The sequence below is a fragment of the Neocloeon triangulifer genome, unplaced genomic scaffold, assembly GCF_031216515.1.
Source record: "Neocloeon triangulifer isolate White Clay Creek 2 clone unplaced genomic scaffold, ASM3121651v1 ptg000001l, whole genome shotgun sequence".
Taxonomy (NCBI): domain Eukaryota; kingdom Metazoa; phylum Arthropoda; class Insecta; order Ephemeroptera; family Baetidae; genus Neocloeon; species Neocloeon triangulifer.
In genome coordinates, this window is record NW_026775544.1 from 6,381,463 (window position 1) to 6,408,298 (window position 26,836).

The following is a 26,836-nucleotide window of genomic DNA, read 5'->3' on the forward strand; positions in this document are numbered from 1 at the left end:
CCACCTCTCGGCTTATAGCTTGTTTAGTGTTGAAAAAAGATTTAATTACCCTTGCAACAACCTCACCTTCGTTTCCAGTTCATGCAAAATGCAAATGAGACTTTGAATGGCTGCACATGCATTGAAAAAAGCTGCAGATCTGATGTGAAAATGCAAAGCGCTGGAATTAATTAGCTTGGTTTATTTATTGATTGAGCACCAAGTTACTCCAGAGAGAAATCAGCACCATAAAAAACGAGAGAATTAATTAATTGAAAAAGAATAACTGTTTGAGAAATTTGAGATCTTTCGAAGTACAAACGCGTCGATTTATGTTGATAAAAACCACATGTACTTTTATTGTTTTCACACAATGCGCGTGCATACGCATGGGCGATAATCAATCTCTGTTGGACAGAAAAGTAAGGCTGGAACGTGCTCAAAATTCAAGATACATGTTAGCCTTTTTGTCGGCACTAAATTTTTGGAGCGCACTAAAGGAAAAATTTTGGCCAGCACTCAAATAAAAGAGGACCGCGTTGCGCATTTTTATATTTTCCGCGACAGAGGCTAGTTTTTGTGAGGCTTCTGTGTGTTATCCGTCCGTCGCGTTTTCGGACTTACATTGATTTGTTACTAAAATGGATCACTATTCACTTTCTTTTTTTCTCTCCTAAAAAAAGATTCAGTTACAAACTTCGGTAGAATTTAATTTTTAATATTTTTTTAATTGTATGTAACTTATTTTGCAGCGACATTGAATTTGTGTCCATGAAAAGGTCTTGTGAGGTTTCGTGTCCGCCTTTTTTTGTTCATTTTGGTTTGGACTTGAGATGGAATCACATGATGTGAGCAAGAGGAAAAGTCACATGATTTTTTTAATGAAGCACATTCTTGCTTGTGTGCTTAAATCTCTCTTTCTCTGTTGAGCCCCTGCAAAAAAAACACACCTTCAAAAGGTGGAAGCTGCAGCAATGGAGAGATCGAGCGAGCCGTGTGCAAAAAATTACAAACTCTGAGACCAAAAGGAAACATTTTGCCCTGCGACCTACCCATAGGCTTGAAAAATCTTTTGCTTAATAATTAGTGTTTTAACTATACCATTGAACAAAATATGCTTGTAAAATATTGAAAAATTTCAACCCATTTTGGTACAGCATCAAATTATTGTTTTGTCTTTAATCTTTTAATATTCTTGAGGCAAAAATTTGCAATTTAATTAACTAAAATAAACCAATTCTTATTAAAGTACTTAAATGAAGTGAAAATAATCCTTGTTGATGAGATTGTTTTATTTTAAAATAAATTGGTTTTACCAGGACAAGTTTTGGTTAGTACTGTCTACGACTATATTTCACGAGATCCAGGAAAAAAATAAAATAGGGTTACCAAATCCTAGTACAGCTGTCATTTCTTTTGAACAAGGACGCGCGTATCCGTTTTTCACATCAAAGGAGATCTCTAAAAGGTGCTCATATTGACAATTTAATTTAAAAAAAATTACAAATATTATTGAATCATTAAAACTAGAAATTTGTAAAATTTTTAAGAGACAAAAAGTTTGAAAACAACATCTACTGTCTCGTCTCATAATATTAAACAGCGGGGTTTTCACAGGACATTAATAAATGGGCTTTGCGAATGTCAAATGTACGCATGTTTGGCTTTGACACATGAATTGATTTCACTTGTGCGGTGGCGATCTAAAAATAATATAGATACATGAAATCGCTATCGGACCTATTGCTTAAGTAAGCAGTAAATTTATTTTGGCACTGCCATACGTTAGAGATAGTGAACAGCCCGCGTCCTAAATTTCCTGTTGCTTTATAAAAGCCAAAAATAACGAATAACTTAAAAAAAGAAGTTACATAATTCAGTATATTATAATGTGTGAGCTCTAATTTCAATTTGTTATATAATATATAGTGAATATTTTCTAAGCGAATTTTGAAGTAGATGACTAACAAATTTTTGAGGTCAAGATGTGAAGAAAAAATATCGGCATTTTAATCACTGAAAAGAAAAATAAGTGCTCCGCTTATTAAATTATTCAAGCCTGATTATTGCTTTTCAAGCTTACTAAGAGCTTAAACAAATGACAAAGATTGTGTCCCTTGCTAAATTTTTCCCATGACAAAAAACACTCATCCCGTGGTCAGAATCTATAGCTGTAAATTCAAACGAGTTAATTGAGTGATAATAATTAAAAAATATTCTGGAATGACACATCACGGCAGTGCAAAGGCAACCGAAAGCTCGTGCCGTGCATGCGAAATAAACGCACGTCTCTACATTTTCTGCATCGACCGTGTCCTTGAGTCTTAAGAGCAGCAAAATTTTAAAGAGAAAAATAAAAGTAAATGGGATCTTCATCCCACTGACATGGAGCGCACTGTATCAACTGCGTTTTAACAATTTTTCTTTTTTAACAACAGGTTTTGAACGAATGCAGCAGAGCCAAAGAGCAAATCCGTGTAAGTTTCTCACGCAGGTGTGTTTTATATAAATCTTGTTTTTTTCCTAGGAAACCGCAATTCGTTTGCCAAAGCGTCTCCTAGGATATGGACATGTGTCTGAAGCGCGACAAAATTTGATGGCGCCTGTGCTGTTTAAGTATGCAACCTGTGAAGCGGCTTATCTGTCAGATCAGTGACAACTTGACGCTTTGAGACTTGATATTTTATTATTTATATGAAACGCAACTCTCAGCACTTTTCATAAGCCAATTAATTTTTTTCCATTACGGTCTAAATAATTCTCAATATAATGTTTAACAGACCTCGCCTTTAGGGAAAGTAATTAAAGTCGGAGTTAAACGAGCGTGCCAGTGTATTTGATTTTTAATACTACACCACTGATAGCTGTCCAACGTCTGCGTTGCAGTAAATAATATGCATTGAACAGGACTCGTCAGTTGAAGCTCGTAAAGGAAAGAGAAAAAAATATACTTTACAGCAAGAGACGTGCAAGAGAATGCTTGGCGAGTCCTCCCAGTATGCCTTGTAAAACTCGTATAATTTATATAAATAAAGTTTAATGGTAAACCAATATTACTTATTTCTTGCATTATCACCTCAAAATTCCTGGCGATGAGTTACAATGTTATCTTGTGGTATTCTCATTCGGAAAAAATATTTATTTAAAAAAGTATATTTTACAATAATTATAAACATGATTTGCTGCGCTTTTGCTTTCATTTTTTTTTTAAATTTGTTTTATAATTAAATTTTTTGGATGATGCACTACATGAAAAAAAAAAATAATAATTTCAAAAAATAAATGATCGAGATTATAAGAGAATCTTAAATTGGTTTTAAGAATTATTCGCTCAACAACCGCGGTAGACCAATGAATTTTGTGTTTTATTTCTTCCGCAAGAATTATCTTGATTGTCCTCAAACAGGGGGAGCAAAAAGATTGAGCAGAAGTTTCACATTTCACACAACTTTTTGACCACAAAATAATAATTTTGCATCAGAAGGTATCACTGCCCTCCCAAAAGAAAAAAAAATATTGAGCTTTTTTCCCCGCAGCTTCAGAATTCAACCACAGGAAATCTCTTATTTAAGTAGATTAATATAGGAGTCAATGTCAATTCTGAAAGCAAATCATGCTTGAAAGGTTTATATTGTAGTGTAGTGCAACCAAAATAAATAAGAAATATAGATATAAATTTCAATAAACGTGATGAAAAATTCCTCTAAAAATATTGCATCGGGGAATGTTTAAAGAGTGTTTAGCAAATTTTTGTGAGCAACAATTTAATTTTCTCTTGTATGTAAAAATGAAGAATCATTGACAAACTAAAAATAAGAAAAAAAAAAAATACTTGAAAATAAAGAGGAAAGGTATTTCAGAAATTTTATCAAATCCTATAATATTAACTGATTTATAAATAATAGATTTAATTTATTTTGTTGATACAATTTTTTTTTAAATCATGAAATGAGACATAAATGCAGATTACGTCTAAGGAAAGTTGCTGAAATTTCGTCAATCATCGAATAATTATAGACTATACGGTAAAAATTATTTTTAATGTTAAATAATTCCTGTCCTCGCATATCTTGAGCTGATTTTGAACTTGAGAATAAATGTTCTTCCAACACATCCTCACCAAACTTAATATTCAATATAAACAAACTCTGATAATGCACCCTCCGAAAAAACAAAAAATTTTAATCAGATAGAGGAAAATTTGAGACACCTCCTCTTCGTTTACCGATCTAGAAAGTGCAGTCTGCGTGATATGAATCGTTGTATATTGAACCTCGTGACCAGACCAACGATGCTTTATGGTGTAACCCGAGATATGCCTTCGCACTGCCGCCGCCGTCGCCGCCGCGAGTCCCGTGACTCTGACGTCAGGAGAAGAAAAGGTTGTGGGCTCTCTGGAAGCGCACAGAAAGGCAGACTTACCCACCTTCGGCCTCACTCCGGATCGGCAAAAAATCTGCCCTTTTTTTCAACGGCGTTTTGAATTTTTTTTCATACATGCTCCACATCAAGCTTTAATAATGGTCTTGTCACGAGGTCTGTTGGACCCGTGTTAAAAATCAGGCGATGCCTCACAAGTCACATGATTTTCAAATTGTAGCTAAATTCAGCCGAGAAGTGCTAATGAAATATTTTAAATTGTAGTGCCTGCTCTCAAAATCGCTTATTATAATGATATAAAAATTTTAATTTTACTTTTTTAATTTGAAAAATGTAGCGATAAATTTTTCTTTCCAAGCTTTTAAAAAGGAAAGCTATTTTTATTTTTAATTTACTTATAACACTTATTTATGTTCTGCTGTAAATATTATCAATATTAGTGTATGATATTTATAAAATTTTGATTTTAAATAATAAAACGATTACATGTAATCTTATTAATTTATAGAAATTTAATTTTGTAATTAAATGGTTCTCCAATGTTCAAAATTAACCATTAAAATTGTAATAAAAGTTTAATTGTATAGACATCATTAAAGTATGTACATGATGTATGAATCTATGGTGACTATATTTTCGGGGCAATTAATCAAAAAGTGTTAATTTTCAGTATAATTAGTTCCGATAACTGTCAACTATAAGTTGGTGGCTTTCTGAATGACAATTTTATGTAGAGGACGACGCGCGCGAGAGCCTCAGCTTCAAGCTTCGGGAGAGTGGGGAATTAGTGGGCAGTGTATTAGAAGGCACCTTGCATCTTTTCAGTCGCTACCGACGTGCACCACGGGACTATACCTACGCAGGTAGAGCGAAAATTGTGTTTGAAGTCAAATTTGAGGCACTGCTATAGGAAATAAGCACACAAGGAAATTTCATCGACACGTAAGTTCACCAATTTTTAATTACACCCAATTTTTGGCAGAAATTAACTCCAATTTTATTTTATTTTCATTTTTATTTAGGAGATTTCAAAGGAGAGAGTAAGGTATTGAAGATAGTTATGCCAATTATTAATTATTTTACAACGTTTAAGTTGCGAACACGCAAGTCTTAACGATTGTTTGTAATCATCTGACTATGAGATGTAGAGATTTAAACGATTGAAGTGGTTCATTTTTAGAAATTTCTTAACATCTCGAAATTTTGGAGTTCTCCAAATTGTTAGAAATTTGAAACAATGTCCTGATTATATCTCTTTAAAAATTGAAATTTGCATTGCGAGGATGAAGTATAGATTTATTGTATTACCAAAATAGACGGATTGTATTGAAAAACGACCGAGTCTTTGTTTATATAGTTGGCTCTAAAAAGTATTGGAAATTTATATTTTTCATTATTTCTGACGCGATATTTTAAACCAAAAATTAAATGATAATTATAATAATAATAATGCTGTTTCTATGGCACAGTTCAATTCGTGATGCTCTGCATTCATTCCTTCCTGTTTGAGAATATGGACTTTTTATCAACGCTAGTAAGATGAAACCGATACTTAATTGATTTTTTGAACATTTCCCCATTGATAAGTCGCCCTCGTGCACATTATGCAGTCACGTATGCCAACGAAGGACACCAATAAGCAAAGAAAGATCAAGTTTCGCTCTCTCATTATTGAGGCTTCCGCGCTTATTCTGCTCGCGCCGTGTCACATGCTATTAGTAAACGGTAAATAGAAATCGTTTCCATTTTGATTATATGTATATCAATTTAAATCAAATCTTGCTAAATTCTTGAATCTAAATGCTAAATTTTATTCATCAAAATTTTAACAGATATCTTTGCAAGCCGTTTGAACTGCACGTGTCACAAGATATAATAAATTCTTGACTATCTTATAACTTTTTTTATGAAGTGTCTCTGATCATTGATGCTCAAGCATGTTCAGCCCCTAATGCAGAGCAATAATTTGAAATTCGGCGATTCCTATCTTGATCGATTGTGCTTGCGCTATTAGGTATGTCCGCGCGGCTTTTGGTAACGCTTTCAAACGTAATTTTCAATCAAGTCAATGTGTTAAGGAACCGGTTTATTGTATCATATTGGTGCTACTGATCTTTGCTTTAATTTTCACAATTCAAGCACATAAATTACTTGACACATCAAACTGACACAAGCTGACGTATAAATGGTCAATTTTTTACGCGAAAGTACAAGAAATTGGTAATGAGAGCATATTTATTTAAAAAAAGGAGCCAGTTAAATTGGATTTAAGTGTATATTAAGTATATGAAGTAACCGAATTGTGTAAAAAATATTCCTGAAAATTAGCATTTAAGTTAATATTGCCAAATTGTATGGCTTTGGACCGGTCAGGTAAAATAAACTCATTCCATTCATGGTGATTAGTTTAAAGTCGGCTTTTCCTCGATGGGTTTTGTGTTTTTTATTGTTTAAGAAAAAACGTAATATCCTGCTGCAGCCATAATTCATGAGCTGTGAAATCACAAAACCCATGGAGGAAAAGCCGACTTTAAATTCAAATCATCATGAATCAATAACCCTCCACCGTGAAATTCTACTAAAAAATCATTATTTAAATTTCCTGATAATATTTCATAAGCTGCAGATTTATATATATAAATATAAAATTATACTGGATTTTTCATCCTAAATTATCAAATATGAAAAATTGATATGAGATCTGAGTTTTGTATCTAAGCTGATTTCATCGATAATTCATGATTCATGATCTTATTTAATTTACAGAATATTATAATCAAGATGGAGTTGTCTTAACGGAGACACGCCGTCAGAATAAGCGTTAGATGTTTTTTCCTGCATTTAAAATGTTAAACTGTGTCTATTGAGACAGCTGTAGCTTTGAAAATTTCTATTGATATAAAAATATTCGTGCTGATTTGTGCCAGTGTAGGATTCTGATTGATAATTTTTTGTTAAATTCTACCGCAGTTCTAAGATTTACAATGACAAAAACTGGCATGGTTACGAAATAATTTTTCAAGATTTGTTATTTCCATTATTTACCAGAAGTGCACTGTAAATTCAAATATCATATACAACCATAATAATAATTTCTTTTTATTCCCAAAGGGCAAAAAACTAGCCGTCGTCATGGAGACCGATGAATCAACGCCCTTGCGGGTGTCTGAGCCGGACAGATCTTACGTTTACATGTCGGCCAGGAATAGAGTGTACAGGTCGAAGGTGCGACAATTCCAATGCTGCATTTGCGCCGGTTTGCTGTGAGTATAAATTATATTTTTCAAAGAAAATTCAATTACAAAATTGTGTGTGTTACAACTACAGAGCATTATAAGATAATTTTAATTTTATGAAACAGAAATAGCATTATGTATCTTAAATAAAGGCACAGAAAAAAATCTACAAATTTATGTTCTAGAATTTGGTCTCAACAGACATTAAGATGTTGCCAATCGAGAGTTCTGCATAAGAATCGCCAAAACCAGTTGTGCTGCGCGACAGAGACATTAAATTAAGAGTCTAAACAACTTTAGCAAACAAAATCTATTTTTAGCTCTAAAACTATTTCAACTATAAAAAATTGTCATTTTGCTGACCCCATTTGCGATTTTCGATCAGTTGGTTAATGGAAGTAGTACTTAAAAATTAAACTCTGCAAACTCATTCCGAAACAAGTTATTTGAACTAAAAAAAATAAAATATTGCATGAGCACAAGAGAAATATTTTTGCATATAAATTAGCTCGGCGCGGCTCTTACTTTGAGACTAAAATGAAAACAGCCTGGCTAATTCCAGACTCAACTTCGGAGGGTATGAAACTGTCAATATACTTTTATATATACAATTTTGAAATATAGTGGTAATAAAACTCTAAAAGCAGCATATTTGATCTTTCTAAATGATAAATATTATAATAAATAAATATTATTCAAGCAGCGTTTTTTTTTTATATCTTTTACATTTCTTCTCTCTTCGTCTCAAAAGGGAGCGCCCAGAAATCACATGACCACACACTCAATCACGTGCTACACCCAAAGAGAGTTAAAATATTTACACGTTGAAGTAGATTTCCAAATTTAATAAACAGTAGTCAGTCAGTTCTATTAAGATAAAAAAATTCTCCCCCTTTGATCGATATTGATAAGTGATTTTTTACATTAAGTAGAACTTGTTAGGAATGACGATTCAATTTGGTTTCTATTTTAGGAAAATAGTTGGCTCCCATTCTAATTTTTTTCACAAAGCATTATTTTTTTCAATTTAGGAAAAAAACATTGAAATGTAACAGAATTACTTGACTGTTTATCAAGAGACCTTTAATTAAAGAGTAATAAAAAAGCATATTTGCCAAAATTCTAATAAATTATACCACCCTTTGTTTGTTACGCGTGATGGGAGCTGAAAAATAAAATACGCAATAAAATCAACGCCCTTATGATCATACAAATTGTCAAATTTTGTCTTTTGCAGTGGCGTTTTCGTGCTTGCCATGATAATCACCGTCGCCTACATGGTGAACCACGACGTGGACGACATGCCCAACGAATTGGAGGCGAACGCCACAGAAACACCCTTGCAGCAGCTTCGAATGCTCTTGATGTCGCCCAGTGCGTTTAAAGGTTTTTTTTATATTAAAATTCTTAAAAATTAAGTTTTAATTTAATTTTACCGCATAGACGCGGAGCATTTGAAAATTCCGGTCAAAGGGTACAACTCGGTGGAGCTGAGCGCGGCGTTCTCCAAAGCGGAGGCGGATTTTAACAAAAGGGTGCAGGACGAAAAGAGCAACCCTGCCGTTCCCCTGTCGCCATACCACCCGAGCAGCCTGCACCAGAAGGCCATGTACAGCTCCACGTCGGCCCTCAGAGCGTCGCAGAGCGGACAAATCATTCTTGCCGCCACCAAGAACATTTACAAGTCAGTCCTCCGCTTTATTTGTATTTTCTAATATTTTGGCAATTTTTTTTATTATTATATATTTTTGGTTCATAAATTCACATTTAAGCTTAGTTAGTCATTTCAAATTTTCTTTAATTTCTGATCAAATAATTCAGGATAAATTGGCCCTATAAATATATAGTTTACATGTTTTTGATTCTTAATGTGTAACGTAAAAATTATGTTGAGGAGTAAAAAGTTCATTATTTTATAAAATATTTCATTCTAGCATAATAGTTGAAATGAAATTTAAGCAAAATCTTCTTATAATTAGTGAAATGTGGAAACAAATACTATATTGCCCTTCAAAAAGTTGGTTGCTGCTTAATTTTATTATTATTACTTTTTTATTTTTATTATTAACTAAAACACCTCTAGTGCCAAAAGATTTCTCAAGAACGTCTACAAGAGCCTCTATAGAAACTATTAGTTTTATTTCTCCTCTTTCGTTACAAAATTTTTTACAAATCAGAGAAAGAGAAGAAAGGATTTACAACTAGCAGATGTCTGCTAACACGCCAGACAAAAGAGACTTGGCAAACCCACAGCGCAAAAATTTAAATCTGAATTGTGCTTTTCTTTAGAATTAATGTGCAAAACAGAGAGTCAAATACACTATTAAAATTATAAAAAGAATTGGTAGCAGCTCTTTCATAATTATACATAATTGTTCGAATATGAATTTTTCTGCCCTAATCTAGAGACAAATGGCAATCTCCCAACTGGAAGGGTCGAGGTCCCCGACTTCCACCTTCTAAGTGGGTCACCGAGGAATGGTGTCCTGAAGAGGGCGATTCTGAAACTGCAAAATGCGACCCGTCCTCGCCATACAGGTCCATTGATGGCACGTGCAACAACCTGGTCAATCCCGAGTACGGTTTGGCAATGAAACCATTCCGCCGACTGATGCCACCGGCCTACGGAGATGGCAAGTTAATTAGGGAATTGCCCAATGCTCACTTTTTCAAGTCACACCGCGCTGGCTATTTTTAGAACTTGTCCAGCGGTACCAGTTTCGCACTACACGCGTTGCGGCAGTCGGCATGCTGTATTTGTTAACCGCCAAAGAGTAATTTACACTCCTGAGATTTTTGTCTCTGCCGTCCATGGGATAATTATTTTTTTTTCTTTTTACTTTTTGGCGATAAAAAGAACCAGCTTCTAATGAAATATATGCTGAAATTTCGCCACGCTAAAAAAAGCTTTCAAGTGTTTATTGACTATCAATTAAAGTAGATAGGAAAAAATGACGATAATTTCAAAATTCTTGCACATGACCCACAATTAAAGAAGGAAAAGTAAAATTTATAAAATGATCATATTTGGTTAAAATTATAATTTGAAAGAATTAATTTTTTAATTAATCTCTTTTGAAGAAATCGTTGTATTTCAAAGATAAAAATGGCCTGCAGAACCTTTTGAAAAGTCAGTTTTTTCACCACTGATAATAAAGGTTTTTAACCTTTGACACAAAAACTATTTTCATAAAGCAGAAAGACAGCTTGGTTCATTAGCTGCAACTTAAAGGAATTCTTATATTAGGCTTTGGTTTTGGCGGAATTCTTTTGCAATTTTTTTTTTAAACGGTCGGCATATTGGGTTGTCGAAATATTTCTGTTTGAAATTTTAGGTCACTTTACAAAAGCTTTAAAATCTTTTTATTATCAATAAAATTTAAACATAAAACATAAGCAAATAGCCAAAATTAAAATAAAATAAGCTGCGCCTTTTTCCTGGTTAAAATTAGATTATGATGTACCCTGATAAAAATTCGAAGGTCTCGGTGGGTACCACATTCCTAGAAGCTAGATCTATTTCCTTTTTTTTTTTGACCCAATTCAATCATTATTATAAAAAATATTAAAAAAAATCTGAAGTTAATATCTACTTAAATTTCAATCAATACCTTACCAGTGCTTCAAAAGCATGAATATCTATAGTAAGAAAAAGAGCGAGAAAAGAATTTGAATAAATTTGAAGGCTGTCTTCACAAGTACCATAACAATAATTAAAAAGAAACGTAAATTTCGCTTAAATTGATTTAACCATTTACAGGCATTTCGACGCCGCGGCAATCGACTGGGCCAAAGCCGCTGCCATCGGCGCGCGAGGTCAGCATCACGGTGCATCGCCCTGTCTACCAGAATGATCCAAAATTCACAGTGGTGCTCGCTGTGTGGGGCCAGTTTGTCGACCACGATTTCACAGCCACCGCGCTCAGCCAAAGTAAGGATTATAATTGAAACATCAGTTTAAATCAATCTGGCAGCAAGTGTAAAAAAAAGGTTGTAAAAGCTTAATGGGTTCGTAAAAAAAACCAGGCACAAATCCAGTTCGCGCGTCAATGCTACTCCGAGATACGGAGAGTATATTTTTCGACACATTTATATGTAAATTTTGTTGATTTTTTTCTGGTTGCTTTAATATAGTTTGATCATAATTAGACACTTTTCTATTTACGTATTATAAATTTAAAAATTCAGACTTTTTAGGGCACGTGTTGATCATTTAATTCCTGAATCCTGAAAGCTGGTAATATTTTGAATTGTAATTACATTTATATAAGATAAATAATTTTAATATTTAATTCTATTCTTAAAACTGTTATAAATTTTTTTATTTTTTAATTTTTGTTATTTAAATGATCAATTTTTTTTATATAAAAATCAGACCACTGTTGCTTCTACTTCGATTAAAATTTATCTAAAAATGTTTACAATTTTTCTAACTAAATTTGTATTTAATTTTACTTGAAACCACTTGCTGACCGCGAGATACAACTGGAAAAATTTTATACCAAAGTCTTCATAAGTATTAAAACATTTCTCCTCTCTGATGCAAAGTGCATCTGTGATATAAGTTTTAATGGAAAATGCGAGTTAGGAATCCAAGGCAAACCGGTTTGACGATTTGTCTCTTTCATTCAGGAGCGGATGGCACGCCGATCACATGCTGCAACACTGTTTGGCAGCATCCTGAGTGTTTCCCAGTGCCTCTGGCCGCTGAAGACCCCTTCTACCAGCAGTACAACATCACGTGCATGGACTTTGTTCGTTCCGCGCCCGCGCCTACTTGCTCTCTAGGTAACATAAATTTATCTATTTGGATACGCTACCAAATTTGGAAATTCCTAGCTTGAAGCCAAAAAACCCAATAAACATTCCTTGGAAACTAAAAAATTTGGGTTGATAAAATTTTTGCGCATAAAAAATTTGGTAATTATATTTCATGTAGATTGTAAATTTTGTGCCAAATTTAGTACAAATATGCAGTAAATACCACAATATTTCAAACTAATACCTATATTCTGAATCTTATAACTTATGAACGCAATAATTATACTTATTTTTCATTTCCATTCAACAAGGTTAGTTGGGAACTATATACAGTAAAAAAAAATTATTTTAAAATAATTGAAATTTTCGGAAATTTTATTGAAAAATACCAAACTAAACTCAATTGGGTCAAATTACCCAAATTACATAAAAATAAAAAGCAATATTATTATTATTTTTTTTTTTTTTTTTAAAAACGTTTAAATTCATCAAATGTTTATGCAAAGAGTAGGTAAAATATTTTATTTGAAATAATTTGTATTATTTTCAATGTTACAATAAAATAAAATAGAATTCAAACACCAAATCATAAATATTTTAACTTTTTTTAACCAAACAGGTCCTAGAGAGCAGTTGAACCAAGTGACTCCCTACATCGATGGGTCCGTGGTGTATGGTGCCAACAAAGAGCTGCAGTCAGAGTTGCGGACTTTCACTAACGGTCTCCTACTCTCGTCGAGATCGGCCGATGGCCGCGAATTACTCCCCGTCGATCGTTCACCCAAGGACGGATGCAACCAGGCCGAGGAAGCTGCCAAGGGTCGCTACTGCTTCAAATCGGGCGACGCCCGCGCCAACGAAAACCTGCACCTGACCACCCTGCACCTGATTTTGTCCCGAGAGCACAATCGTGTGGCCGCCGAGCTGAAAGCGCGCAATCCCACGTGGGATGACGAAACGCTTTTCCAGGAGTCGCGCAAAATTGTCGCCGCCGAAATGCAACATGTGCACTACAACGAATTTCTGCCCGTCATTCTTGGTGAGTTCAATGGGCGAAGGTCCATTATTTGTTATAATTTTTTTTCCAATTTATTTCAATTGTCATATAAATTAATTTAGTTTTAAATTTAACGAGCCTCGTACTAAAAATTTATTGTGCAAAATAAATACAATAAACGCAATAAACACTGGAAAAGTCCCAAGAAAATTCGTTATGTCTATTTAAATTCAAAATTGTAATTTATATAATTTGACAATTTAAAATTTTTAATCATGAATGTATCTTGTGAATAAATTTATAGAGCTATAAATTTATAAAAGCTCTTTTTACTACTTCGAATAAATTTTATTAAATTTGCTAAAATGCAAAAATTAAAAATTGCAGGACAGGATTTGGCTGACGATTTGGAACTGACTCCGAAAACGAGTGGATATTACCACGGGTACAATGCATCTGTCAACCCGCAGATTGCAAACGAATTCGCGGCCAACGCTTTCCGTTTTGGCCACACCTTAATGCAGGTACCTCTGTCAAAAAAGCATATTAAAAAATTATCAACATTGAATTAAATTATTTATATCGTTAGTTGATTTTTTATATAAATTTTAGGGTCTTTTGAGAATGATCGCGGGTGACAAGTCGAGCGAAGATTATGTTCAATTGCACAAAATGCTTTTCAATCCTTTCGGACTTTACGAAACTGGCTATATTGAAAAGGCAGTGCGGGGAGCGACAAGGACAAGCGTGAACAAACCAGGCGGCTCGGTTTCTCCAGAGGTTTTTATGTTACTTTGTAATTGTGAAATTTATTTTATATATATTTTTTATCAGTTGCAAGGAAATCTCTTCAAGCCCAAGACTGGACCTTGCGGACTGGACCTGGTGTCTCTGAACATTCAGAGAGGCAGAGACCACGGTCTTCCTGCCTACCCTGCGTGGCGGGAGTACTGCGGTGGCACCAAACCAACGACTTTTGACGAATTGGCAGAAACCATGGATGCGGAATCCGTCGAAAGGATGAAAAGCATGTACAGCTCAGTTGACGACATTGACCCATACACCGGCTTGGTTTCCGAGACGCCAGTGACCACCAACGGAATTTTAGGTCCGACCGCCACCTGTGTTATTGCAGAGCAGTTTATGCGGCTCAAAAAGGGAGATCGGTTCTGGTACGAGACACCCGAAGCCCCACAGGCCTTCACACCAGGTAGATTTTTACTTTTATAATTTGCATGATGAAAAAAATGTTTTATTCCTTGGTTAAATAATTTAAAACTGGTTTATTTTAATTTAGAACTTAAATATTTTTATTGTTTCGAATCTCTTTCATTAATTTGATATCAAGCGATTTTATAAAATAATAAATAAAGATTATTTATTGCATTTAAAAACTTGAAAAAAGGGGGGAAATGCGCAAAATACTTTTCAAAATTTGGAATAATATTGCATTTTTCTTTTAAATGATGCAAAAACTTGTCAGACGTTTAAAGCAGGTTGCATCTTTAAAAGTCCTAAATAAAAAATTAACAGAGACTGATGTATTTTTGATAATAATAAAAGAGTAAATCTTTATTATAGAAAATTTTACATTTTATTTATTTCAGCCCAACTGGATGAGATCAGAAAAGTGTCACTGTCCTCCCTTCTTTGTGACAACACGGACACACTAGATGCAGTCCAACCCCGTGCCATGGAGGCCATCACCACAGAAAACACCATCACTGCTTGCGCTGACCTCCCAAGACCAAATCTGGACGCCTGGAAAATGCCACCAGCAGTTCCTTTGGTTCAGCTAGCCGGTATCAAACCCCGACCTGTACCATCCATCGAAGAACTTAATATTATTCCTCGCGATCCTACCAATCCGATCGACCGCGTGCCTAATAAGAACGAGCTGGTTGTGGGCGCCACTGCTGTTGCCGGCACCGTCACTGGTTCTTATGACGGAGGCGCCACTCAGGTCATTTGGGATGGATCACTACCCATGACCATCCCCACTAACTTCATCAATCAGGTTCTGCCACCTGACGGCACACCTCTCACTCCGCTTGACCCTGCCCTAATCGATCACAGAGCTGGAGTAATTTGGACAGGTTCCGTCGACCTCACCGGAACCAACAGACTTGAAATCAATGCCGACTTCTCAGTGCCAATCTTCATTGAGGGCACGGGCTTCACACAAAAATGGTGGAATGGTCACGCCAAGATTCAGCTCAATATCAACTGGAATTCCTCCGAACTGGTTGGGCAGGCTTTGGGTGACTTTTTTACTCCAATCACGCTCAGAAGCAAGTTAAACTCTACTGCTGAGTACGGCATTGGCGCCGTACCAATCCTATCCTCTTCCACGGTCACTTCATTGCGCTTCCCCATGCTGCTCCAAGGCACTTTCAACTTCGACCACTCAATGTTTTACTGGAATGGCAACGTAACGATTGTTTACCCACCTAAACCAAAACCTGTTTTGCAAATGTCTTACGGCAGTAATGGAGGCTATGGTGGGGTATATGGAGGCTCACCGTATTGGGGAACGCCCTACGTGAAACCTCCAACTCGGCTTGTGATCAGTGCGAATGCCGTAACTGGCAGCATTAGTGGTTCTTACGATGGTGGTGCTGCGCAAACTTTGTGGGATGGAACCTTCCCCGTCGCCATACCTTCACCTTTCCTGGACAGGAAGTTGCCCCCAGGCACCGTTTTGCCCGCACCTGACCCGACCGTGCCCGTTGAGCACCGCGGAGGCGCCTTCTGGAATGGAAAAATTGACATTAATGCTAACGATCAACTGGTTTTGTCAGGTTCTTTTTCAATGCCTGTTTTCCTCCACGTTTCCATGGCACCGACTGTGCAAAAGTGGTGGTCAGGAACTGCTGGAATTACTTTCAACGTGAATTGGAATACAACAGAAATTCACAGTCTGCCTGAAGCAAAGTATTTCAGCCCACTCTCCTTTAGACAAATCATGAAGTTCGGCCCAAGCCACCCGTACTCCTTCCTGACCACGACCGACCCTAACGCGTTGGACAAAACGGCTCCGGCCCCTCTGCCCACCTTCCCGATCATTCTGCAGGGTGACTACAACATTGACCACACTCAATTCATGTGGAATGGAAATGTCACTCTTGTGTTCCCCAAGGACAAACCAGTAGCACCTCCTTCTCTCCTTATGGCGGCAGCTCCAACTAAATCGGCAAAGAAACCAAAATCTGTCAAACCTGCAAAGCCTGTCAAACCTATAAAGCCTGCTGCGTACAGTTTTGGTGGAAACGTAACATCTGCTTCTTATACCTTAGATGTCAACAACACAGTAACTTGGGATGGGCTAGGACCAATAAACTTCACCGTACCCACCAAGGGTGTTGGTCCTTTGGCTGCCAAGGACGCTTTCCATGGTGGCTCTTCCGTGTTTACCGGATCAATTGAAGTCACAGCACCTAACACCATTTCGGTCAGTGGCACTTTCGCTGTGCCGATCGCCAACGCCTCTAACCCCTATAGCCTGATCTGGCAGTCTGGTACTATCGAAGCAACCTTGAACGTAACCTGGAACGCCACGATTCCCACTGTCCTCACCACTGAAAATGACACCCTTCACTGCCTTATCTTTTTGTCTTCCAAAGCCCCCAAAAGCAAAAGCCCAGTTTCTGAAAATCTTTTGGCGGTGGCTCCAGTCGGTCCAGCCATCATGCCATCGTGCTTCCTTATCCTCTCAGGCTCGTCTCCAGACAACACCACATTTACTTGGAATGGCTCTTACGTAGCAGTGATCAACCCTCCGGTTGGAGTCACACCACCACCCGTAACACCTGTTAGGCTGAAACGTTCAGCAGACAACGCTGGTGTCAATGATTATACCCTATCAATATCGCACGGATACGTTCCTCGTTCAGCCACCCCAAAACCTTACGGCCATAAAATGGTTCTTGGAGGACGTGTTGTTCAGGGCAAAATTACGGCAGCGAGTGGTGCGTCCCCAAAACGCTCTCTCTTCCACGGATCACTACCAGTTTCCATTGCAATGCCAGCATTTGACCGCTACTTGCCTCGCACTACCGCGGAATATGTACACCAGAACACTGGCCCCATTTTCCACGGAAACGGTCCCATTTGGTCAGGAACGGTCACCTACAGGACTGGTACGAACTTAATAGAGCTTTACGGGGACTTCAGGGTGCCTCTGTATCTTCACGGTGACACCTTCAAGCAGGAGTGGTGGTTGGGCCACGCTGAACTTGTCGTTGAAGTCGCTTGGAACAACACCCTCCTGGACTTTGCCCAGATCGCCTCCAAACCTGACGCTGACTTTTACTCTCCTATCCGTTTCCGACCTGACGAGGATCCTGTGGCAGACGCTGATAAATACAACGTCATCCAAAAGAGCGACCCTGACATGATGATCGCCACACCCATGCAACCACCTGACGAACCGTTCTATCCTAAAGGTCCTATGCCCAAGTTCCCGATCATTCTGCACGGCGCCGTGAGTGCTGACGGCAGCGCTTTTCTCTGGTACGGAAATTTGACCATGGTGTTCCCCTACACTGAATGATCTTTTGGAGAAATCACTATATTAATTGAATTTGCTATTTTTCGATCTAATCATTTCCTTGCTGATAAACCATGAAAGTCACAAGACCCATTTAAATTGGAAGTTGAAAATTGCAGGAGTAGTTTTTAGAGAATAATTAAATTATAAGTTTTCTTCTCACCAGCAGAACATATGTTTTCAAGAATTTCATCATTGTTTCATATGGCTGCATACTTGTCTACTTAACAGGTGCATTTATAATTGCTCTCGGTTTAATATTTTGATTTTTTGAAAATTTATTAATTTCTTAAATTCAGTTTGGAAACTTTGAAAGTAATTTTTTTTATAAATTTTTTGACCTACAAACTTATTCTCTCTGTGTCTTATTTATATGAATTTGCATGAAATGCTTGACGCGCTGTGCAAATTAACATTATGTGAAGATATGATTTATTTTGTGTCAATTTCTCTATATTAAATAAAAATTTGACTAAACTTATAATGTGGTGATTGGTTTTAATAAAATTTATTATGATAGCTAAAGTCAGTTGCAATCAACAAAAATCCATTTTATCATTTCCCCAGCTTGTTATCGATCCGCACCCATAACCCCGTTGACACCAAGATTCGTTATTTTTAATGAGGAATCTCTCTATAATCTTTATCCTCCCAGTCTTCCTCAGAAAATAAGCTATCCAAGTCAGATCGGCCTAAATTGAGAGTTTTGAGCTTTGATTTCTTGTCGCTGCCAAGACTGAAGAAATTCAAAATCTTTTGCGGCCACGACTGTGTTTCTTTTGAGCCTGCATTTTGTGGCAACAGAACTTCATTTTCTTTCATTACTCTCGCCCCGGATTCATCAAAGTTGAAACCCTGTGGAAAAATAAGTCCGATTTTTCAATGTTACTTTTAACAAATGACAAATGAAAATACCTCTGGTAAACAATGATGTTGCAAGCAAAAGAAATTTTTTCCTCCTTCAGTATTGCACAAAGTTCCATCTGGGAAATACGGATCAACGCCTAAATCATTCAACTCTAGCCGTGGGGTGTAGAAGGCGCCTGTGTCTTTCCTCTTACAGAATATGGAGCAAGACATCCACAGTCGATCTATAAATTTAATAATTTAATGGCAAACTACATTTAAATCATCTAGATTCAAAGAAATTAGTATTCTATAACGTCGGTTTTTATACAAAATTTTGATCGCTTTATTTTTAACTTAAACGAAGCTGAAGGTATTACTTATTTTGTTTTTTAAAATATTTGTTTGGAACTGATTGGTTTTTATTATATTTTTGTCACTTTTCTCAATTAAATTGAAAAAATTGTGAAACTTATATTCAAATTTCCTTTTACAAATGAAACTAAAAATTTACAATTTAATAATTTTTTTTGCAAAAATAACGCGACGAAAAACTTTTATTAAAATTTGTTAGGTGAATATGTGCTGCGAAATTATTGCTTTTTTTAATTTCAACTTCTCTACTAAAAAGGAGAGAGAAAAATCATTTGATTAATAAAAAGTACATGACTTATTTGTGTACATTCTCGAAAAGTAAATTGCTTTTAAATTATAAACTACCTGACTCGTGAGGTGCTTGCAAACCAGTGGTTGAATCTAGTTCCGGCAGCCACCTGCTGAATTCCTTGCACTTCTTGGCCGCGTATTCCTCCACCGTTATTCTCTTTCTACACATCTGCCACATAATAATTAGCAAAATTTAATTTGAAAACAATGAGCTTTACTTTATTATCGTCACACAAGCCTACGCTGAAACTTGGTCCATCACAACCTTCTTCTGTGTTCACAGGCTTTGGATTGTCGCAATTCCTTCGCTTATTTGTAGACCCTTAAAATTTAATATTTAACCTGCTCTAAGAAAAAAAAATGTATGTAAGTTTCATACCTTTAGAGTTTTTAGTGCAACCGGAAGAACATTTTTCCTCCTTCCAAGCACTCCATCCACCAGCAAATTGTGATATAGGCTTTTGTTGGCCCACCCGCTTGACTTGAACGCAAAATCCTCCTTGGCACCACTGTTATTTTTTATTTATTTTTTGTTATTATTATTAGATTCTGAAAATAATTTATCCTAATTTTATTACTAAATCTCTCCCGCAAGACGTGCCCTCCAAAGCTGGACCAGCAAAGTAATAGCCAGAGCGGTGAGGCGTGGAGCATTTTAAGTTTTGGCAAATCTCAGACAAGGCACCCTGCGCTTCAATGACCGCGTCTTTGTCCCTCAAGAGCAACTCGCACTGTCTCTTGGGAGTCCAGTATTGGCCTGGAATATTCTTGAATCGCGTGTGGTCGTTTGCTTGCGACATTTTGGCAGGCGCGTCTTTCAAACACTTAGCCCAGCTGCAAAATACATTTAAGGTTCACTAAGCGCCTGCCGCCGATAGAAATATGCAACCCGCACAACGAGTATCAATTTCACTTTGGACAGCATGTATGTGAATAAATTACATGGTTTATAATTAATTAATTCAATCTTTTAATAAATATTAATTAAACGCATGCCGTCTTGGATTGAATCTAATTTGAAAATCATCCAATAAAAACTATACATTTTATGAAAAATATGTAAAGAGCAACATGAAACCAACTAATTAAGTCTGAATTAAGTAAATTATTCATAAGTCCATCCGCCAAATTTTCACATATTTTACAAATGTAAAATATTTTATTTCATACCTCATATCGCGTAAAATTGCCGCACTGCAACTCGACCACTCTGTCTCGCCTTGGGTGCCTCGCGATGGAGACATGACGAAGCCTTCTTTTGCACACGAGTTGCTCGTCCCGTCATGATGCATTCCCAAACTGTTAGGAAATTTTAGAATAAAAGTGAAAATAAAAATTTAAAAATTATACTTGTGACCAATTTCGTGTGCCAAAACGTAAACAGAAGTAAATCCAGCGGATGGGTACGGTTTTCCAAAAGTATTGACAGTTCCCAGTTCAGCAATCACACAATTATATTGCGATGTGCAAACACCGCCAACAGTTGCTAGACCTATTTAATTATGAAATTTTAATTTAAATGAATATTAATTAGATTTGCATAAATTTAAGGAAATAACTTTTTGAAAGAAATAAATTAAAAATCATAAAACATGATTTGAAATAGCAGGTTTGTAAAGTTTATCTAAAATGGTTAAGGAAAATTCCTAAAGTTTTAACAGCATAAAACGTTAACTGAACTCCTAGAATACAAAATTAATATTCCAATACCAAAGTGAACATTGAAGGAGACGTTAATTTTTAATTTAATTTAACAACTTTTAAAGAAAAATGTCACGGTCATTCAATTTTAGCAAACTTATGTACCTTCAATTGTATTATTTTATTTTTTTAACTTAAAATAGGTAAGCATTTAATTACTGAAGCATATAACTACGAATTAATTCTTGCCAGCATTCTTGGCGTAACGTCCTATAGTAATTTTTAATGCTCTTTATTTTAGTTTTGAATTAATTTTATTTTCCTGAACAAATATTTTTATTTAATTAACTTATTATTGGTGAAAATTATTTACCCATGGTAACGCCACTTTTTTGGTTGCCCTCGTAAGCAAAGAAATCCAATCTGCGGAAATACATATAATTCAGAGGATTGTTAGGTAATTTGCACCACAATGCGCGTCACAATGATCAAGATCAGTGCGGAAAAAGCACGATTGTGTCAAATATTTGCTGTATCATAAGCCGGATATTAATCAAAAACCTAATTCTTTCGGCACATAAAGATGAGTGACGCGGGCATTGATAATAAATTACCCAGACACGTAAAGACCCATGTCCCAGTGGCCGGGATCCGAGTCGCTCTTCGGATTGTGTTTTTCGTTCCACGCGCAAAACGAGTCCAACAATTGTCCCCTTTCTCCCCCGTAGTGCGGCATGTCCGAGGGTTGCGACGCGAACAGATCCAATCGCACAATTGATAGCTGCACGGTCCGCCCCAGGCTGGGGTGCAAATACAGCGCTTGGATCTGCCAACCAATTCAATGTACACCTCATGAATATGGATCAAAAGAAAGCGGTATGAGCTATTTGCAGAACAAATTATAATATGCACGCATTTAAATGCATGCTCAAGTTATCTAATTGTAAGAGTTTGGAAATGATTGTGTTACAAATAATAATGAAAGTTGCAAAATTTATGTCTGCATAAACTGCATTTATTTTATAAGGTTGAAATTTAAAAAAAAGTTGAAACTACGCAAAGGAACAAACTATATAAAAAAAAAACATTTTCCATATAACCATTAATAATCTTTGAAAATGCCAAAAATATTATTACTGTAAAACTACTAATAAAATAACCAAATAATACAAAATAAACATTTGAAACTATGATTTTTTTCGTTATTTTTTTTAATATTATTTTATTATTAGATTTCATTAAACACTTTTTATGCATTTATGAAAAGCAAATAAGACAAAAATAAGCGATGATTGAAATAATACTTTTATCTCACCGCGTTCATGTAGGCGAGCAGCATGTCCCTAATTTGCTTGTCATCGTAATTGAAGAAAGGGGAGAAAAGGCGATAGCCCGCTTCGTCGAAAAACACTCCTAGCTCCAAAATGTAATCTGTGGTCTCGCGAGAATAACGTTTCCGAACAGTCTTTTCATCGTCCTCGTCGTCAAAATTATTTTCATCCTCATTTATGTTTTCCTCGTCAAAAAATTCGAAATTTCTCTGTTCTTTTCCAACAAGGTCTTCAGCTTTTTCGGCTAAAACAGCCGCTTCTTTGTCATAAATGAGAGGCACTGAAAATTCAATGGAATCAAATATACGGAGAGTGACGTGGAGCAAAAAATGCTTTTAAAATTAAAAAATTTAAAAAAAAAATGACTGAATGACAAATTGTATTTCTCGAGAGTTATTTATAAAAGTACATCAATGGCAAAGATTTCAAATTCTGAGGTAAAAACAATTGGTAAATTTTCTAACCGGCATCGCCAAGTAAGCTATCGACTGACATGAGCGGCGCACGTCGCACCAGGTGAGGCACAGGTGAGGGTCCTTGCCCCTCGACAATCACGGCCGCTTCGCGCTCCATGATAATCGTTCGCAATCGCTGGCTCAAGGGGCTTATTTGCAAAGTCTCGTTTGACAGCAGAACCACTCCACGCTGGAAAATTGTTTGGTAATAGCAGAACAAAAAGGGAAAAAAATTTTTTAAATTATTTTCATGAACAAAATTTTTTAAATTTTATAATCAATTTAGGGCTGGCAATAACTTTTGTTTTATGCCAAAAATTAGAACAAGGCAATTGTTATTTATTTTTAAACATCCATTTAAACTTATTTATTTTTTTTGCAAAATTTAAATTTGGTAAATTTTTAATCGATCACTTCTATTTTTAGTGATGTTTGTTTTAACTTCCAATTTCATAGAATTAAATTTCTCACTCTAAATTTAACACTTTAAAAATGAATAATATTATTGCAACATTGTAAATAAATCTTTTTAATTAGCATTCAACTCACAACTTCATTTGGTTCACACATGCTAATCGCAGCCACAGAATCTCCATTTCGGTGCAGATAGTGACACCTTGGTGGCGTCCGTGACAGAATTCTTCTCGCACCGTCGTTGTGTTTGAAAGTTTTGAACGATGGTGCGATTAAATAAGGATTCCTCTTCAGATTCAGAGATACCGGACTTATATTTTGATTAATTTCAATAAACATGGATAAACATATTAAACATAGAAAAAATTACTTACACATTGAAAGCGCGAAATTCGTATTTGAGTTCTTCGGTGCCCTCTCCACCTTCACCCTCAGCACCTTCGACCATTAAAGGTGGATTCATGAAAACCACTTGGTACTCAGGGGCTGCGGAAGAAGCAGATACGACTCCCAAGTAAAACGCGAGTTCATCTTCCGTCATAGATTCGTGCAGATTCTGATTACAGTTCATTTTAAGTTAATTGAGATATGTGATAATTTACTTAGCCTGTATTTTATTAATAAATAATTTATAGATACGTGGATTTGCTTAATATTTTCACAAGTAAAGATTAATCAATAAATTTTGTAATGCAATTTGAAGTATGTAAATTAGTACACATAATTCATTAACGGTATATATTGCAGATATTACTATTAAAAATTTACTTTAAAAAATAAGAGAACAATTGATTCTAATAATGAGTTGTAATATAGAGAAAATAGTTAGTGTAATTAAAAATTTAATTAAAAATATTTAAAATAATGTTATTTAACACTACCTCTGCATGCAAGTTTCGCAAAGCCAGGAGCAGTACCAAACTAAAGGTAAAGAGACCCATATTGAACGGCACAAACTAAAGGTGCATCAGGCACGGACGCTTTTATATCGCCCCTTCCGCTGCTCCTGCGATATCTGCGCACCAAAGGATGCTGGTACTGCAAAGGTCAGGGTCGCCCTCAGGACGTTTACCCGCCACAACCTGACTAGCGTGTTCCCAACACATTGCAAATCTTCATTTCGCACTCAAAATCAATTACTATTCAACTACTCTCGTAAAAAAAATTACCTGTGATTACATTTAATGTTCACTTGTTTGTAATCCATAAATGGAGCAGGCTAAAAAGTATTCAATACTAAATTAAATATAAATTGGAACTCATAATTCTCAAAGTCGTTGACGAGGGATAAAAAGAAATTATAAAAAGTTTTAGTAAAATAGTGAAAAATAATGGAAATGAAGATTCGGGCTTTTCCTCGTTGCAAAAAATTGTTTTTTTTTTATTCAAAAACAAACGGCTCTACCAGTTTCGGTCACGGTCTGCGACCCTATTTCATGAGCAAACGCGCTGCTCGCTGACTGTTTTGTGTTTTGAGCTCCTCTTCACGAAAAGCCTTTATAGATTATTTTAAAGTAAATTTTATGACCATTTTGAGACTATGATCTATATAAAAAATAATTTGCGCTAAAACGGAATTGAATTATGAAAAATGATCCAACAATAGGAAGCACAAACTGAGGTTACATTAAATTCATATACATTGATTACAAAGCCAAATTTAATAGAATTTTTTCCTTATCATTTTATAATTAGCGAAACAAGTTTCATTGACGGGAAGGAGCAGCTGCTTGTAAAAGCCTGGTGCATTTGAATTTATCTCTTCTGATTTTTATAGGTTTTTAAGGGTTTTTAAGAGAGACAGACGAATTTTATTGACAGGCCACGAAAATTTTACAACTGCATGCGAGAGTTCGTGTTTATTTTTTTCATTAATTAAAGAGTGCCGACAATGCAGCATGATGGGGGCTCGAAATTCGCGCGAAGTGAAGAGACACGGGCGGAATAATAATAAAAAAAAAAATGATATCACCTGAAGCAGAGAGTGACACGCGCGCCTTGATTGATGAATTAACATTGACGATAGTTGCGATAAGCCGTCGAACAAGAAGGAAACCAAACAAACGGGCAGCGATCAATTTGCTAATGCCGAGATAAGAAGAAAAAAAAATAATATTATACAAGTTCGTCGATATAACAAAAGAAAGAAATTGTTGTTGAATGGCAAAATATACAGGGGAGTCGATAAAACTGCAATAAAATAAACACTTGGTGACGTGCGCGTCTGTGCCCGCCCGGTGTATGTTTTTCCCTTTGTGTGATTTACTGTTAAGCGCACAATGCAAATCAGCCGAGTGTGAATGAACACGTTCGGGGGATTCCTCTTTGTGTACACATGCAAAGCTGCGCCGGTGTGCAGTCCATCTGTAATGCGAGTAATGCACGTGTAATATGCACCTCGTTTGGTGCAGCGACTCAGAATAAATCGGCTCCAAAGCAAATCGAGCGGAAGTTCAATTACAAAACGGGGAAATATTACTTACTTTCAAAAGAGACAATTTTTTATCCAAAAGTGTAAATATTATTTCAAAGAGGAAATTTAGATGTTTTTAAAAAATGATATGATTTTTTTTTTTGTATTTAGTTTCATTTTCATTTTATGCATCTGCTGATAACTGGTGAAGAGTCTTTTTTAAACATTTCTTTTTATTATTTATTTTTATTATTCAGGCTCAAATTATTGTATGAAAGTTATGGAAACATCATTATTGTGATTCATTTTTCAAAAGTTCATATTCATAAAAAAGCAATAAATTATTTAAAAATTTTCTGATTGCAAAATTATTTAAAATTTAAATACATAGTTTAATACTCTATCACCAAACCAGAAAGTGAATACCTGAAAGTGAAACATAAAAATAAATTATTGTAATCAATTGTAATAAAATTCATACATTTAAAATTTAATATAAACTAAAATTCACTATATTGTATTTACTTGATTTCATTAACAAATATTATTAACCAATGCAAAATTAAATCAACTGTTTTTTTTCTGGGCGAGTCTGCACTTTTTTTATTCTACACATTTAACCATTTCATACATAATCAATTTTCCAAAAGCAAACAGAGAGCGATTTCAAGCTAATTTTAGAATGCGCAGAGGTACCGTGCAGTCTCGTCACACCAATTCCCGTTTTTCACCCTTTCCTCCCTAAACACACCCAACACCCAATTCCACACCCTTTCACTTTCCGCCGATGTATTTATGGCCTTTTCGCTCCAAATGCGTTGATTAGCATAAGAAAAGTTTTCCATCGGGACTGCACTGACGTGTGTTATGATTTATCAAAAATTGGCTCATTTCGGCTGAAAAGGCACAGATTTATTGCGTTTCCATTGTGCTTGGTGCTCGGACGGGCGGGCAGCGCGCGTCGAGTGGCCACCTGCCACCCAGTCCAACCCCCTCCCTCCCTGCAAGCGAGGGGTGGCATCCCTCTGTGTGTTAACAAGCACCTGCCAAGAGCGGCTCTTTGCCGAAAGCGCGCGGCCCCTCCCCTTGCCGGGGGTGGCAATGGAAAAGTGCCATAAATGCGAAGTGCACCCCGATTTCCATAATCAGTGCATTCGGGGCGCTGCCG

General features: G+C 35.9%; 2 protein-coding genes across 2 annotated transcripts; one reads left to right on the plus strand and one right to left on the minus strand.

The window, feature by feature from the left end:
* The first annotated feature begins 5,143 nt into the window (after nucleotides 1-5,143).
* LOC132196888 (uncharacterized) lies at nucleotides 5,144-18,436 on the plus strand. The gene is made up of 12 exons (XM_059619864.1): nucleotides 5,144-5,301; nucleotides 7,471-7,622; nucleotides 8,833-8,981; nucleotides 9,039-9,279; nucleotides 10,002-10,228; nucleotides 11,356-11,526; nucleotides 12,228-12,383; nucleotides 12,976-13,395; nucleotides 13,741-13,877; nucleotides 13,966-14,133; nucleotides 14,188-14,563; nucleotides 14,961-18,436. The coding sequence occupies exons 2-12, from the start codon at nucleotides 7,492-7,494 to the stop codon at nucleotides 17,903-17,905; spliced, it is 5,121 nt and encodes a 1,706-aa protein (XP_059475847.1). The 5' UTR covers nucleotides 5,144-5,301; nucleotides 7,471-7,491; the 3' UTR covers nucleotides 17,906-18,436.
* LOC132196968 (A disintegrin and metalloproteinase with thrombospondin motifs adt-2-like) lies at nucleotides 17,995-24,224 on the minus strand. The gene is made up of 15 exons (XM_059619990.1): nucleotides 24,137-24,224; nucleotides 23,630-23,811; nucleotides 23,391-23,565; nucleotides 22,851-23,031; nucleotides 22,371-22,666; nucleotides 21,670-21,881; nucleotides 21,429-21,478; nucleotides 20,765-20,906; nucleotides 20,585-20,713; nucleotides 19,993-20,248; nucleotides 19,794-19,923; nucleotides 19,633-19,736; nucleotides 19,469-19,583; nucleotides 18,818-18,993; nucleotides 17,995-18,757 (listed from the first exon to the last, which is right to left on the minus strand). The coding sequence occupies exons 1-15, from the start codon at nucleotides 24,194-24,196 to the stop codon at nucleotides 18,521-18,523; spliced, it is 2,445 nt and encodes an 814-aa protein (XP_059475973.1). The 5' UTR covers nucleotides 24,197-24,224; the 3' UTR covers nucleotides 17,995-18,520.
* Between the last annotated feature and the right edge of the window lie 2,612 nt (nucleotides 24,225-26,836).